This window comes from Haemorhous mexicanus, chromosome 10 (assembly GCF_027477595.1).
Source record: "Haemorhous mexicanus isolate bHaeMex1 chromosome 10, bHaeMex1.pri, whole genome shotgun sequence".
NCBI lineage: Eukaryota > Metazoa > Chordata > Aves > Passeriformes > Fringillidae > Haemorhous > Haemorhous mexicanus.
The window spans coordinates 10880267-10896569 of NC_082350.1; the positions used below are offsets into that span (position 1 = coordinate 10880267).

Sequence of the window (16303 nt, forward strand, 5' to 3'; positions counted from 1 at the left end):
TTAAAAAAATATAAAATCTGAGGTTCTTCTTTTTAGATTACAGACAGAAGTTAGTAAATAAAAGAATGCTGACATGAGAAGTCATGGAGGTAATGGATGGTCACACTTGTATACCAAACATACCAGTCCCTAGGCTAAGGAGGCCATCTTGTCAAAGTGAAAATATTAATTATCTTTTTAAATTTTTAATTCTTCCCATAAAATCTATGTAACCTGAAGAATACATCATCCCATGTTGGCACATTGCCACGGAGAGCCATGTTTTCCTGAATTCCAGCAAGGGGAGAAATGGTTACAATGTAAGGTGAGTGGGGACTGAGAAATTCTGCCTGGGGCAGGATAAATATTCATAGATTGTTCCTAGCAAAAGGGAATTGCACTTATTCCTAGAAACCTCAGTGAACAAGATGAATTTACTAGCCTTAAATGCATTTTTTCCCTAATCTTTAATCTGGATTTTTCCACAATAAAACATTTATGCCCTTACTTGTGACAGGCAGAGTTCTCTGCACAACACTTTTGAACAGTTGCAGCTTGTTAACATGTGGGTTGCATTCTGTTGCCTTCTCTTTTCTACAAAAAAACAAATCTAGTTTCTTCAGTCTTCTTTTAACCCCATCCTTCCATTTACTTTCTGATGAGTTTTCTCTTATTTGTCAAAGCTGGTCACAACTATTGGAGACCTCGTCTATCCTATGTCAGACAGTGTTAATACATCTCGGAATTAAACCTTCTCTTTTTTCCTCAACAGCACAGTTTTGTTGACTCCTCCAGTTCACAAACTAGTAACCAAACTAAGAAAAATGGTTGTGTCTTCATCTTAGAATAATTCACCTCACCAGATTTCACCTCCTGCTATTTTTCTTCCATGTGTTATGTGACTGTGGCAAGGTCTGGCAGCATAAAGCTGATGTCACTTCTAATCACAGAATTGCTGAGGCTTGAGTGGGCCTCTGGAGACTTCCTAGACCAGCCCTGCCCTCAAAGCAGGATCAGCTAGAGCAGGTTGCCTCAGGCTCTGTCCAGCTGGGGTTTGAATATCTCCAATGACAGACACTTCATAATTTCTCCAGGTAACTTGTTCCTATGGTCAATTCCCTTCAAAGGGAAAATAAAACTTTTCCTTATATTTATGTAGAATGTCCTGTATGTCAATTTGTGCCCATTCCCTCTGGTCCTCTCACTGGATATCACTATGAAGGAACTGTCTTCAGGTCCTTCCCATCAGGTATTTACACACATTAGTAAATTCCCCCTGCACCTTCTGTTCTGGAGCCAAAGCAATTCCCCCTCTCCCTCTCTCTGCAGTCTCTTCACTTTCTCAGTGACCCTCCTCAAGCACTTGCTTTTTCCCATTTCTGTGCAGTTCCTATATCACAAAGCTCTAAAATAACCACTGCAATCTTGTGAAGCAGTTCTATCTTGCAATTACATCAGAACAGTTGACAGATTCACTATAGTTCTGAGATTGTCAGATCTTCTGCACTCTTTTTCTTCAGGAATTTCTTCCCAAGTGGCAACCCTACCTAGCAGTTCCTAAATATATTCAAGTCTATAATTTTCTATTTTCAGTCTTTCCTATAACATAAGCCAGAAATTCTGCAGTCTCTGTATCTATACCCAGGAAACATCAGCATGTTACAACAGAAGTGGTTTTAAGGAAAGAATCTTCTGAGTAATGTTCATTTTAACCAGAGTAGGAGCCTTTAGAAAAAGAAATTAAATATGAGCTTAATTTCAACACTGCAGAGCAGCACTTTGGAGAAAACCTTTTCTTACCTGGAAATCCTGGGAATCCCCTTTCTCCAGGGCGGCCTGGAATAGCAATACCAGGCCATCCAGGTTCACCTCTGTCTCCTTTTGGCCCAATTTCTCCTGAGTATCCTGGGGGCCCTGTCTCACTCTGACCTTTATAAGAAAACAAATATGTACATAAAGCTCACAGCGAGTACAAATACAGATGTGCAGAACAGAAATACCAGTTGCAGATGTTCCTCCTTGCAAGGGTTGCCTAGTGCTGTTTTTCTGGTTCTCTCTTGGAAGCTGGATAGAGTTTTGTTGAATCTGGCCCTAATTCATCACTTTCAAAGACAGTAATCTTTTTGCTTGAATGCTGTTCTTCAGGGGTTATTATATATGGTGTCATTATTGTAACTTGAAATGTAAATTGATTGCATGGTTTGAAATTTAATTTTCTATCAGCATATATGTGCAATCTTTAGATAGATTATAAGCATTGTTTTTTAACAGTGCTTCAAAAACACCTTTTGAAAGTTGTGAATAGATCAGCATGAGTGGAATCCATGTTCCTCTTAGGTTTGAGGCCCACCTCCCATGGACTTTAAATGGAGCTGGGATTTCACAAGTCTCCTTTTAATTTGTTAGTTTTATCTTTTGCATTTAAAAAAAAAAAAGACTTGGCTCTCCTTTGAATCATCTGCACTGAATTTTTTAATTTTATGAACAGCCCTGAAACATTCCAACAAAATTATGTGAGTAATAGAAGTTTGAACATTTTCCCCACAAGTAACTGCAGGTGTGCCATTAAGCATACTTTAGATTCTGTTTGAAAGTTTGGTCTGAGCCTTAATGGTATCTTCTGGGCAAGGCAAACATCAAAATAATATGCACCTTTCCTTGCACATTCAGTCATGTAGAAGATTTTCTGTTCCAGTTATTTCTCATCTTTACCTGGAGCTCCTACAGAACCCTTTTGTCCTTTAAGTCCATCCAAGCCATCCAATCCAGGCAGTCCGGGAAGACCTGAGAGGTGTTACACAGGTATGACTGACCAACAGTCCTTTACAGTCACAATTAAAAACCAAGCCTTTTTTTATCTGACAGCATCAAGCTGGGTTATTTGCTGAATTTGATTGCTGGCAACTGCAAATGAGATCACATTGCAGTGCAGTCTTTTTGGAAAGGCAAATGTGAAAAGTTTAAAAATTGCAGTCATAATACAGTTTCACATCAAAGCAATCAAAAAGCACAACTTTTAATCCTTTAGGTACTTCCATCCTGCAGCTAGCAGCTTATGGGCTAATCTACAAAGAACCTTGTGTCTGTGGCTGGACTGCTACTGCTACATGTGGCTGCTACACCAAAGTTCACTGTGCTACCACTTCATGGCCACTGATGGGGATGCAGACACTACCTAAGATAGCTGTAAAGTTGGAACTTCTTTACAGCTTCTATTCAAATAGAAGTGCAATTTACCCAGCTGCAGCAAAAAGAGGCTTTCTACTTGGCTTCTTTTCTCTGGTCCTGCAGATTTCACACAGAAAACTATGGTTTTTTTGCATCACTCTGTTACAAAAGCTCTTTGATCTGAACAGCACAAAATCTTTGAGGACAACAAATCTATAATTGAAACTTCTGGTGACACATGGTAGTAGTATATAGAGCAGCTCTGTCACTAGTGATGTTCACTACTAGCACTGGCTGAGTGTGGTAGTCAAACATAACTTTTGCTTTATTACTTGTGCTTTTTTGAAAATTGCTAAAACACAATAAATAAAACAAAAGATGGAAATTTTTAATCCATTTTTAAGAAAGTTGAACTAATCTAAGGTTGTGTTTGTTGTTTGCAGTTGAGGTTAAAAAAAAATCTCCATGTCATCAGTGCTTTTTAGTTCCTTGGTTGTATAGATAAACTATCAAATGTGAGAACACTTCCTCAGTGCAGACAACAGTCTGTCTCCTGGTGATAGCAACAGGTCTGGCAGAACTGATGGGTCATTTGTGGCAGGTTTCAAAGAGATTTCAGAGACAGGAACAGACTTGGGATGCCTCTTGCTCCAGAGAGGGACACTGATCATCAAGGAGCTGAATAATACTGTCAGTGCCTGTTCCTGTCCCTGTGCCACTTCTGCTGCTCATCTCTGCCTCCTTTCCTTCCCCATCAATTCCTCTCTCTGCTCTGCAGGATTCCCACTCCACTTGCAGTGGGTTTCTCCCACAAGTCTGAATTATTTGTGTGTGTCTCCTTTCCTCTGGCTCCTTCCTGGCACAGAAGATGTAGGTTCTCTGTTGGGTGCCTGTGCTCATCCCAGCATGTCCTGCAGCTCACCAATCTGCCATGAATCCAGAGCAGGCATCTTGGGACAATTTATTGCTCTACTTAAGCACATAAGAATGGCTATATTTTTTAAAGTTTATAAACTGGTCAAATTTGGCAAGGACAAATTGCTGTAGGAGCAGCAACACAAATATCCTTCATCAACTGCTTCACCTGCAAAATTTAGTTTTCCTAGTTCAAAGATGGGTCATCTGAGAATGAAAAATAAAAAAGCCCTAGAGTTCTCTAGCAGGCATACCAAAAATTATAATCATATAGCTTTGTTCTGAGAAACTGTAGAATTATTTTAGTTAAAATTTAACAAAGGATGAATTGTAAAAAATAAATCCAGTGTGTAGCAAACACTAGTCTGAAAAAATTTTAAATCCAGAAAATTTTTTGAAAACCTGCAAAACATTGATTATATGCTCTCTGTGTAATCCACTTTATAACATGGGATACTAGTAATCCAACCTGTAATATCTTCTGTGACCTTAATTAACTGTTTAACTTTTCATGACATTCTAACTTTCATTCCTGCTTTCTGTAGCCTTCCTGTGCTTTGGACATGTTCCCATTTTAAAATTTATGTAAGAGTTGCTTTTGGGGAATTTAACAGTGGTATTTTAAAATTATTAAGAACTCCTAACTAATTTTGGCCCCCAGGTCACCATTTAAAACTTTTTGATCTTTGGCTCATTCTGGCAAGATTGATGGCTTGGTTTTACTTGCTTTCCAGGGAATTTCTGACACATTTGCCAACAATCCATTATAATATCAACACTTCTAGATTTTTGGATTGCTATGGTCCCATATTTCTAGGTACAGCTGAATTGGCTGACCTGAGAATGAACCACAGTTTCTGTGTTGTACGGCCCAATTCAGCTCCTTCTCACACAAGTCTTCCTGGTGATGGTCTGAGTATTACTTGCTCCATCAAGGATTACTCACACAAGTAAGGCTTGCCAGGCTAAGCCCTTAACTAGTAAAACAACTGTAATAAACAAAATGGGGCTATGCTTTAATAGATGATGTTTAACTTATTATTTTTTTAAATCTAGAAGTTCTTTAAAATCTAAAAGTTCAGGCACAAGACCCTTAAGGTAACTGAGAACCAATGAGACTAACGAGGCCATGTACTTAGCTATGAATTCTTCATTTCATTTCTAATGCTTGCACCAGCACTTGTTGAAAACCAGCACCAAGATCTATATATCCAGTTGAATTAGAATACAAATACCAGTTAGTTTTCATTAGTGGGTATAGTTTCAAAGGTGTTAACCTTCTTTTCAGCTATGCTGGCAATACACAGAATCGGCAGCTTAGCAAGCAACTCGCTCTCTAATGAATTGTCACTTGGGACTGCACTTTTCCCTCTGCAGGACATGTGTTAATGTCATGTTCCTGTGCAGGACTTAGCATAACTTCTGCACAATATAGTAAAGAAGTGTCTTATGGCAAGAAGGAAAGAGCCCATCAATTATGAAGAAGTTTGCAGCAGAAGAATGCTTTTTTTTTTCTTTTTTGATCCCTTTCAGACATCCCTGCCACTGCAGATCTCTGCCTTTGTTACAGCAAATATTGCTTGCAACACTGAAATGTTCTCTTGCACATTATGTACCAGCAGGGAATCTGTCATGACAGTTTAAATCAGCACTGCTTATTTACTGCAAGCAATCATAAATTGTTTCCATTTTTCATTTGGATTTTCAGTAATTTGTAAGAAATATTCTCAATTTGTTCTTAAGCTGAATTTGAAAAAGTGGATCTATTGTCCTCTCTAACCATTTTCTATAGCCCCAAGTGTTACTTTACTGTGGTTTCTGTATATGGGTCACTAATCTTCTTCCTGTTTGGGAACTGGTTATGAGGCACACTAACAGACACAGGATATAGAGCTGATAAATTTCTCTATGGAGTATTAATAACTTACAATTTCAACTTACAATTTCAATTCTAAGCATAGTAAAAGTTAATAATGTTCCCCAACAAAAAGTTAATAATGTTCCCCAACAAAAACAATTGTATAGATGAACTGACATTCAATATAAACACAACAATCATTGCAAGAAGTGTAAATTAGGATTTGGAGGAAACACTTCTATGCTAAATACTCCAAAATCAGACAAGCAACAAGAAAACCAACAATAAAATGCAACTCAAGTCATCACAATTTGTTAAAACAAATTTGAAAAACAAAGCTGTCATAGTAGCCTGCTGGGTTTACAGAGTAACAGTGGCACTCCATGGTGAAAATGTAGAACACAGTATAACTGAAGTGAAAGTGAAACAACTGAATTACTACAAACTCCTTTTTCTTTCCTAAAGTTCTGCTCTTGGTTACATCAGCTAAGCCAGACTCTGTTTCTACCTTCCTCCTTACTCATTTTAGATTGTAGCCCAGTTTTCCAAAGTAGCATTTCTGTTACTTATCAAAGGTAATGGGAACTGGCCTAAGTCTAAGCAGTTTAAGAGACCACAGAATCCAAATCACAGTCACAGTTAGGCCTTTTCCATTTTCCCTACTGAAAGGGTATTTATGTCTGGTACTGTCACATTACCACTAGAATGGCACTGTATATTCTGCTTACCTTTTCTTTTATTCTTATATTCTTACCTTTTCTGCCTTGGGATCCAGGTAACCCTTGCAATCCTGGATGTCCCAAAATTCCAGGTTTCCCTTTTTCTCCAGGTTCTCCTGGCAATCCTTGAGGACCTGTAGCTCCTGAGAGTGAAAGAAACCCCAGTGAATATGTAATTCTGTTAAACTGTTGATTTTTTTTTTCCCCCCATGCTATGCAGCACACAGCTGTGTTAACAGCAGTACCTGCACGTGTTTGGGGATGCAGGAAGAATTGATGGGTCTTGCTCTCTGAGATGGAGCAGACAATTGCTGCTCTAGGTACAGAAATAACTTTCCATGCCCCCCTTTCTATGATCTCTGATTTCTCCAGCCTCCTCACGTGCCTCCTCAAGTGCCTTCTCCTGTTCCATACATCTTTTAAGTTATTCCATGGCACTATTTTTTAAACTTTGGCATTACCTGGTAATCCAGGTGGCCCTGGATATCCTGGGTCACCCTTGGAGCCTGGTCTTCCAGGCTGTCCTTGGATACCTGGTAAACCCTTCTCCCCTGGAAATCCACGAAGTCCTTAAAGAAAAAAAAAAACAAAAAAAAACAATTGCTACAGAATGGCTCAAAATGCACAGGGAGCAGAGCTCCCTCTAACAAAACTTAGAGAAAATTAATTTTTAAGTCCTATTTTGTCTTCAGTCAAACAGAGGTACCTGGCAATCCTGGATCTCCCAGAGGCCCTTTTTGGCCGTGTGTACCAAGCAGAGGAGTTGGGTCACCTCTCTTGCCTGTTGAGGTACAATGAATTCCATTTTATACAAGCATCCTTTCCGTCCATAAAACCAAAGCTGAACACTTTTGTAAGATCAGGAAAGTCATTAATAGATATAAACAGCTACAGGAGGGGCTAAGAGAACCCAAAATGACAATTGCTTTGGCACATGCAAATTATGACAGTTCACTTTGTTTGCATTTTCTCTTATTTGATTTGACAAATTTTCCATATCCATAAGAATGGATTTTTACATGTTTTGATGGAATTTTTAAGTTCTATGAAATTTGACAGGAATTTATCTTCTAAATTAGCAATACCTATTTTAAAGGAACAAGCTGTTAAAGAATATATTAAAGTGCAAGTTTTGCCTTCAGGTAAGTAAGACTTGTTTCTAATTACACCCATGTTTTATAAGAAAACAGGACAGAAGTGAAAATAATTTTCTAGTGAGTCTTCACAATCTATTCCTCATATATCCTAACAATATTGCTCTATTCACAGCATGTCTATATAAACTCATTACCTTTACATCCTTTGGAGCCAGTCAGTCCTGGATATCCAGGGTTTCCTGGTAAGCCAACATCACCCTAATTAAAAAAAAAAAAAAAAAAAAAAAAAGTTTGACGTAGGATATGTGTAGCAGGAATGATCTGCAGGAGCATTTGGTTCTCTTAGCAAAACTATATCTTAAGCTCAACAAAAACAATCTTGTCTTTGTTACGTGTCTAACACTGGCCAATAACAAGAAACTGTAGGTTAGACTTGCTAATAATTTTGAATTTGTGCTTTTATAGTTTTTTCTCATTCTTGGCTCAAACAGCCTAATTTCCCCATAGAAGGCTTGAATAATTTGATTTAAAAGATACCATAAAATATATATCAAATATTGTTACCCTAAATTTACTATAAACATCAACCAGAAATATTGTGATGTCACAATAAAAATGTGGATTTTCCTATTTTTCTTTTTGAATAATGAACTTTAATCAACAAAGAAATTGAATTAAACAAGCTAAGCAAAAGTATGTCTCTTTACCAAGAAAATAACAGTGCCTTTTCCTTTATGTAATCTCACTGTCTACCTACCCAGCATACAAGAAGTGAAATTTATACCTTGCATGAAATGTTTGTGTGGTTTTGTGTATTTGTTCTTGAGCAACACTGCTTGCCTGGGATCTGCTTGGGGCAAAGATGACTTGCTTTGTCTTTTCTGTTGCCTTGGTCACTTCACACAGCAGGATATGAAGAAGCAGCTCCATATTAACTGCATAATTGTGCTTCTGCTGTGTTATGATCTCTGTGGTAAGTGGTTTGTCAGTCTGTTCTTAAGAATAATGTTAAAGACTTGATTGTGCATCTGTTTTTTGCCCCTCTATTTAGTGTAGTGGAGCCTGGACTTCAACCACGTGGCAAAGCACTACATCAGAACAGGCAGCTAGGAGAGGTCCTTTCCTAACTCCCACCACAGTTCCTGTTAAAATGTAACCACGGCACAGAGGTGTTTCATTAGGGAATTTACAGCTCCTACTACACTGGCTGTCTCTTCTCAGAGGGAACATCTAATGGGTGAGTACAGTACAAGCACCTTCATCATATTTCTTAGAGGCAGGAGGTAACTGCAAAGTCCAGGGTACTTCACTACCACTCTGTTTACCTGGTCACCTGGTTCTCCTTGAAAACCTGTCATTCCTTGCAGGCCCTTTGGTCCAGGCAATCCCCGTGATCCTGGAAAGCCCATCACTCCAGTGTCACCTTGGTCACCTGGTGGTCCTGGAACACCATTCTTTCCTGGAAATCCTCGTGTGCCTCTGAAACCAGTATTGCCTTTTTCACCTGAAGTTGATCGCAGAACAAGATAATGACCAATCAAGTCAAGCCCCAGTGTTTGACACTGATTTTCAATATGGCAATGCTTCCACTCATGGTGTATTGCCTTAGTGAAAACCCAAAGAAAATATACAGCCAGTTTAGGAACTTGTAAACACAGAATGGTGGCTGGATGTTACTGCAGCCCTAAGTCCACACTGTGAAAACCAGCAGTGATTTATGTCAGAGGAATGTGTGTGTATGCAGGGCTTTCAGGAACTTACCTCTTTCACCTCTCAGTCCATGCTCCCCAGGAAACCCTGGGTCCCCCTTCTGGCCCTTCTCAAGACGGAGGTTAACGCCGCCGCTGTCTCCTGGAGGCCCCCTCTCACCTTGGAAGTAACATATGCAATGTAAATACATCCCCACAAGTGACGTGTCCTGAAAATCAGTTTGAGTGGTGACTTTCCTAATAGAGAAAGTCTTAAAATACTAATGTGGTTCTCAGTTTTCTCAGCAGGCTCACTGCTGACAGAATTTGCAGTCCTTGATTTTTTGTTTATTCAGTCATAATCCAGGTGTTATTAAATCTGAAGAATTAGGAAAGATTGTGAAATTATGAAAGACAGAAATTTTGAGCTGCCTGTAATTGCAGCTTGCAGATGATTACTCTCTTTCCTACAAAAAATTACATAGATTTTAAACACAGTAGTAACAAAACTAAACATAGCAACAATATAACTACAGAGTGAAGTGGATTTTTACAAACCTTTTATTCCCATATCTCCACATTCTCCACTAGGCCCAGGTAGACCCATTTTTCCTTCTTCACCTTTTACACCAAAGATTCCCATTGGGCCTTGTATTCCTGGGAGTCCTGGGAATCCCTGGGGTCCTTGAATGCCTTTGCTTCCTGGTAATATGAAATTATTTATTTACATGTTAAGTCTGCTTATACTGCTGCTGTCATATTCTGAGGAATAGTATAAAGCAAAACCAGGGTGTTTAGAAAGACTTCTTAGGAAATCAGCAGAACTAGAGAACCATTAGTTGGAGCATGGCTTCAAGGGCTCCCTCGGCAAGAGAACTTACAGGTGAGGTGGTCTGCAGGTTATTCAACATACCTGTTTCTCCTGGGAAGCCAACAGCTCCTTTATTTCCTGGAAGTCCTGGGGGACCTCGTGAGCCTGGAGGACCTGGGAGACCTCGTGAGCCCAGAGAGCCTTTGAGACCTTTGATTCCAGGGGGCCCAGCCAGGCCCCTGTCTCCCCTCTCACCTTTAAAGCCTGGTAAGCCTGAGAAAGACAACTTTAATCTATGTATGTAAAGGCAGGCAAAAGTTACATAATTGCATATAAAAAGTAGAGAGTGATAGATTTGGTATAAATTTGAAGATCATCAAACATGGCAAAATAAGCTGAAACCTTTTTTTTACTATGTTGGAGGTCTCACCCTGCCTAGATTTTCAATTGGGATGTTTGTTTTCTTGTATTTCTTTAGTGACAGACAATAGAAGAGCACTGTGAAAAATCCCTGTAAATACTTTTGATGGATGTGTCTCCTAGCTCTTCCTAAATAACACTTCCATTGTAGAATAAGGAAGATAAAAGCAGCACAGCAGTGACAGGAGCTCAGCTAAGTTACTCAGGACAACAAAGACAAGACAACTCTTTGTTTATTACTTATAGTGAACTCACTATGATTTGGCCAGTTAAGGAACAGCGTGAGAAGGGAAGGTGGGATACACCTGAGATGCACAGTCTACATTCCCTGAGTTTAAGGAACTGTGCAAAACATAATGTACACCTCCATTAATGAGCAGCCCCCATGGCAACATTTGTCATGCCAGCCACAAAAGTCATGTGATGAAATCTGGCAGAAAATATGTGCAAAGCTTAGGGCTGTGAGGCAACCTGATGGCTCTTGTGTACCTTGAGGTCCTGGCAGGCCCATGACACCTCTGAGTCCAGGTGGTCCTGGTAAGCCTGGGACACATGGTAAGCCAGGGAAGCCCGGACAGCCTGGTGCTCCTACATCACCTTCTGGGCCTCTAAAACCTTTGGGACCTGGAAATCCTGGGGTACCAGGTTGTCCTGGAAAAAAAAAATTGTTAATTCCATTACTCACTGTCCCTCAAAATTCCTAGTTTTAATTTTGAAATGTACATGTGAGGTTACTATAGTATCTTATTTATCCTCTAGTTTTTTCATAGTTTGTGAAAAGTGATGCTTTTCTGCAATTTAGAATTGGCTGTTGTGGAGAATTTCTTTCTTTAAGGAACAAATACAAATTCAACCCTCATCTATGTGTACAGAAGAGAGTTTCTGATGTGTAGGAGCAGAATGGGGTAGCTCACTGGCCTGCACCAGGTGCACAGCACTGGCTCAGTTCTACAGGTGTTCCCTGCACCGAAGGATGGGTGTAACTGCTTAGGGCCAGGCAGAAGGAACACCTGTAAAAGGAAACAGCAAATACCCTCTATGGAGTGGGAAGGACATGGTGGTGTGGAAACAATCACTGCAGCAAACAGCAAAATGTATATGTAAAAACAGGGAGTACTTTTAACAGTCACCATTATGGATCTGAGTGACAGGAAGTTTTCTCTGAACCAGGAGCACCTTTGCTCAGATTTTGTCCTTTGAACATGTAGAAGTGTTTCACAGAAGCTGGCTCATACCTTGAAGTCCAGGAATGCCTGGATTGCCCCTTGCTCCCTGTGCACCAGGGGGTCCTGGCAGTCCCCTGTTGCCTGGGATTCCTGGAGGGCCATAAGTGGTGTCACCTGGAAGACCTTTCTGACCATCTGTGCCAGGTGGACCTGGAAGGCCATTTTTGCCATCAATTGTAGATCCTCTTTCACCTTCATCACCAGGATCACCAGCTGTGCCTCGAAAGCCTGTTGATATGATTTTTAAATTCAAATAGAGCTTAATTCAAGAGTTGTTCAGGGGTTTTTGTTTTGTTTCCCCACTCATCCCAAATGTGGAATACTGTAGTCCAAATTTAGTCAGATTTAAGTTATCACATTGCAAAGAAAAATAACATCATAAATTAAATGTCATGTTTCTTATTTATAGCTAATGATACAAGAGGATTGAAGGAGGTAATTCCTGTGGGAAGTGACAAGGGTTTTGTTTGCAGCAGCATCTGTCTTGAGTACTGTCATGCTTGTCTGGTTCAGTGCTCTCTGGACACTGAGCTATTCATTTCAATTCAATTCTGCTTTACCCTGCCCTACCTTTCCCTGCATTACAACTTGCCCAGCAGCTCTCCCAAATTAGGGAAAGCAGAATTCACCTTCTGGCCCAGGGATTCCTGCCCCTGGCCTTCCTCGATGGCCTTTTTGCCCATCAAAGCCATTTGGTCCAGGATGCCCAGGGAGTCCTTTTAAACCCTTTTGTCCTAAAAATCAAAATGAAATACATAAATGGCTGTCAGAGCACTAAAATGTGTGATATAAGGATTTTATCTTTATTCCATGCAAATTCATATACCTTGAAAACAAGCTGATTTCATCTGCTTCTAACACTTTGGGCAAGAGCTACTGCCCAAGTCATAAACAAATGCATGGTTGCTGTTTTTCTAAATGAACATGTTCCCTATTCCATTAACAGCAGACTGCAAATCACCAGTGTCAATTAGGAAAAAAGTATTTCCTACAACATTTTCATGTTACAGGCCATGAACAGTATTAACCTAGTGAATGACAGGTGTCAAGTTCTTTTACTGTTCTGTGCTATGTCCTGCTTCTGGAATGGTGCAGATGAGCTCAGCACACTCATGTCTGTATAAATTTTTGTTCCTACCCACAACACTGATGTCAGGGAGCTGTGTAACACCATATTACACAGCTTGAAAATCCACTCTCTCCATTTCTTTTAATTTGCTTGAATATTTCAAATGTCTTGGAGGCGATCACTTTGCTAGTTCCTGGGTGAGTTCTTTGAATTTAAATTAAATAAGTTGAAGTAATGATGATAAGTATTGAGATTTTAGGGCTCAATTGCAAGTTGCCATGAGCAATACAGTTTTAGAAATTACAGACTTGGGGCATATCTTTGCCTTGCACATCTCTTTCTCCGGGTATGGAGATGTACATACTCTAGGCCTTACCCAAGTCCAGCCATATTTTACAGACTCTCTCATGCATTTTCATTGAGGCAGGGAGTTTGAAGCTACCTTGATTTAATTATTTCTGTGGAGGCTGCCTGCACATCTGCAAGTGGCAGCTGTCTGGCCAAGATTCTATTGGAGACTACATTGCTATGTATTTGCAGTTTTATTTCCTATGTATTTTCCTATGTATTTTGTTGAAAAAGTAGACTAGTGTAGCTTTTTAGGATAGCCTCTTTTCTTTAATTAGCAACTTAAAACTCCATTTCAGTATAAATCAAAAATTATTCAATGCATAAACATACCTTGAACACCTTTAAAACCCGGGGGACCTGGATTTCCAGGATATGGTGATGTAATGCAGACAGTCTCACCTGAAGCAAGAGGGAGAAGAAACTGGCCTATTGACTTTAGATTAACTGGAGTCTGAGCACTTACTGTAATATTTCTGGGGAACTACCCAACCACGTGCAAATGTGCAGTGACTGTTTTTGCACATTGTTATTTCCATATTACTGAAGTTTTGATGGGGAATCTTAAAATATATTTCTCTTTATACTTTCTATGGTACATTGGTAATTTTTCAAATCTTTGTAATGCAGTTTTATCTTTTAAATACAAAGGTTTTTTTAATTGTCATGGCAATTTGTTTTACAATGCTCTCTATTGCAAGAAAGAAATAATATTTTCATTTCAATTCTATCAACAGCTATCACTGACTTATTTTGCTAAGCATTTTTTATAACCAAAAACCAGGCCAAGATTTAAGTATAAATTGTGTTTTCCTATAAATTATTTTAACTCTAAGTGAATAGCACTATATGTATACATATAGATATGCATATAGAATAATACATTAATATGCAATATAATACATATTAAACCATGATGGATGCCACCAAACACCCAAACGTGTATTATGCTATTTCATTCTTAACGTAAACATTCAAAATTACCTTTCTGGCCTTTTGGACCAGGTGGCCCAACATTACCCATATCACCAAAGTCTCCAGGGCTGCCTCTGGCTCCTGGAGACCCAGGAAGCCCCAGACCAGGCAATCCCATCTGGCCTTTTACCCCAGGAGGTCCTGGGAGCCCAGGGAATCCTTTATCACCCGGAATTGCTACTCCAGAATCGCCCTGAAATATAAATTCTCAGTAAGTAACAAGAGCTAATTTCTCTCCTTTCTTTGATTATGAAAAAGCAGGTTAGAGAATTATCTGGAGAAACACTCTCACAATGGAAAGACTACGTGGATGACATTAGTATTTTTAAATATTCAAAGGCAATAGGAACAAGGGGTTTGTGTATTTTTTGTTTCCAGACCCTGTAATATTGGCACACAGAATTGCAGAGATTATCATCAGGAGTACCAAAATAAACAGTAATACTTACAAGAAACTAATTTTTTAATGCATAAAAGCTTTCATAATCTTTCATAAGATAATAACCTAGTTGAAATGGAAAAAGTCTGGGGAAGTCAAACATACCTCAGCTCCTTTTTCCCCTGGCAATCCTAGTTCCCCATCTCTGCCATCAGGACCTCTTTGGCCTGGAAATCCTGGAAGCCCAGTAGGTCCTCTTTCACCTTTTAATCCTTAAAATATTTTTTTGGGAAAAAATTAATATTTGCTGTAATTTTAGGGGGAGGAAGTATTTCTGCTTAAAGACATTCTGGGTAACCGTTGATCCTATCTCCATGATAATTCCCAGTCCTTGAATTCACATTCCTTAACGAGGCATTTTAGGCTTAGGAAGGCAGTTTGTAGTAGGATGCCTGATGAAACAACTTGGTCTCTCTGTAAGAGAGATATTCACAGGCACCACAGGAATGTGGCTTTTGTCTGTGCTATACATGGAGTTAAAATATTTCACTATTGAAACACATCACAGATTTATTCTTGATTTCAGTGAAGTCAGGTTATAGCAGTGCTATATGATACAGAATATTTGCATCAATATTCCCCAAAAGTTTTTGGTTTTTTCCCCCCATGGATTTTCTTGCACCAATATTTATGAGAAGGTAACTTTTGCATCAAGGACAGTAAAACTATTCTAACACAAAGATTCATTCTGCTGTGTCAAGAAATCCTTTGCAAATAAAAGCAAATGTTTTCCCCTGTTCCAACATCTGTAAAAAAACCCACAGGCATCCAAAGCTAAGCTAACTTTTTATAAACAATAAGAAGGACAATCTTCTGTGAATAACTATTTTAGCCTTTCTGACTAGGCTTTGCCATCCGATTGCTGTAGTTTATTGTTCTCTTTTTCTTTTGCTTTTGCAAATTATAACCATAACTGTGGAGAGGTTTTGATCTATTTAATTACAAGAATTCCAGTTGTGCAACTGGTGGCCTATTGTTTCTCTTCAATGCCTGGTCAAGAGTAATTTTTAGAAATAGGAGAGGAATCTGAATAGTCATTGAGACTGGTTTTCCCAAGAAGAATGTTGGTGGCCTAATATGAGATAACAGCTATGATATTGGTATATGATAGTTCAGGAGGTGGCTTCTGTTCAATAATATTTCTTCATCATTTCACAGTATTTGTATTCTGCTTAGTCTTTGCTGTACAGACATCTGGAAGAGCCCAATTATCAAATGCATGACACGAAAAGTCATTTGTTTGCATTAATAACATGCTGTTAAAACTGTTTTATGGCTCAACTATAGAGAAAAAGACATAAAACACTGTGTTGATCTTGTGTTTAGCAAGAAGAGATGGTACCAAGAGAGCAGTTTGGATATAAATGCCCTCTAGGTTTCAGTAACTTACTGAGCTAATGGATTTAGTAAAGAGTAAATTAATGTTTTTCTCACACTATTGCCTAGACATTGTATAGGAAAACAAAAAGATTAACAGTAAAATGTGTGTTTACCTTTTATTCTAACTCTTCCTGGATCACCCTTCTCTCCTTTTTCCCCATGCTGTCCAGCAGAACCAGGAGTCCCCTAATTGACAAAGAAAAGAGTTGTC

The 16303-nt window shown here is 39.0% G+C and overlaps 1 protein-coding gene across 1 annotated transcript in view; it reads right to left on the minus strand.

The window, feature by feature from the left end:
• COL4A4 (collagen type IV alpha 4 chain) overlaps window positions 1–16303 on the minus strand; it is a 56756-nt gene that overhangs the window by 10355 nt on the left and 30098 nt on the right. The window contains exons 22-38 of the mRNA XM_059855298.1: window positions 16206–16278; window positions 14818–14924; window positions 14283–14466; window positions 13632–13700; window positions 12511–12615; window positions 11891–12109; window positions 11145–11306; window positions 10338–10508; window positions 9983–10126; window positions 9498–9605; window positions 9062–9240; window positions 7931–7994; window positions 7346–7420; window positions 7101–7208; window positions 6675–6782; window positions 2692–2763; window positions 1780–1908 (exon numbers count right to left, since the gene is read on the minus strand). Of these exons, the coding sequence (XP_059711281.1) occupies window positions 1780–1908; window positions 2692–2763; window positions 6675–6782; window positions 7101–7208; window positions 7346–7420; window positions 7931–7994; window positions 9062–9240; window positions 9498–9605; window positions 9983–10126; window positions 10338–10508; window positions 11145–11306; window positions 11891–12109; window positions 12511–12615; window positions 13632–13700; window positions 14283–14466; window positions 14818–14924; window positions 16206–16278 (2077 nt within the window). The remainder of the gene's footprint in view (window positions 1–1779; window positions 1909–2691; window positions 2764–6674; window positions 6783–7100; window positions 7209–7345; window positions 7421–7930; window positions 7995–9061; window positions 9241–9497; window positions 9606–9982; window positions 10127–10337; window positions 10509–11144; window positions 11307–11890; window positions 12110–12510; window positions 12616–13631; window positions 13701–14282; window positions 14467–14817; window positions 14925–16205; window positions 16279–16303) is intronic.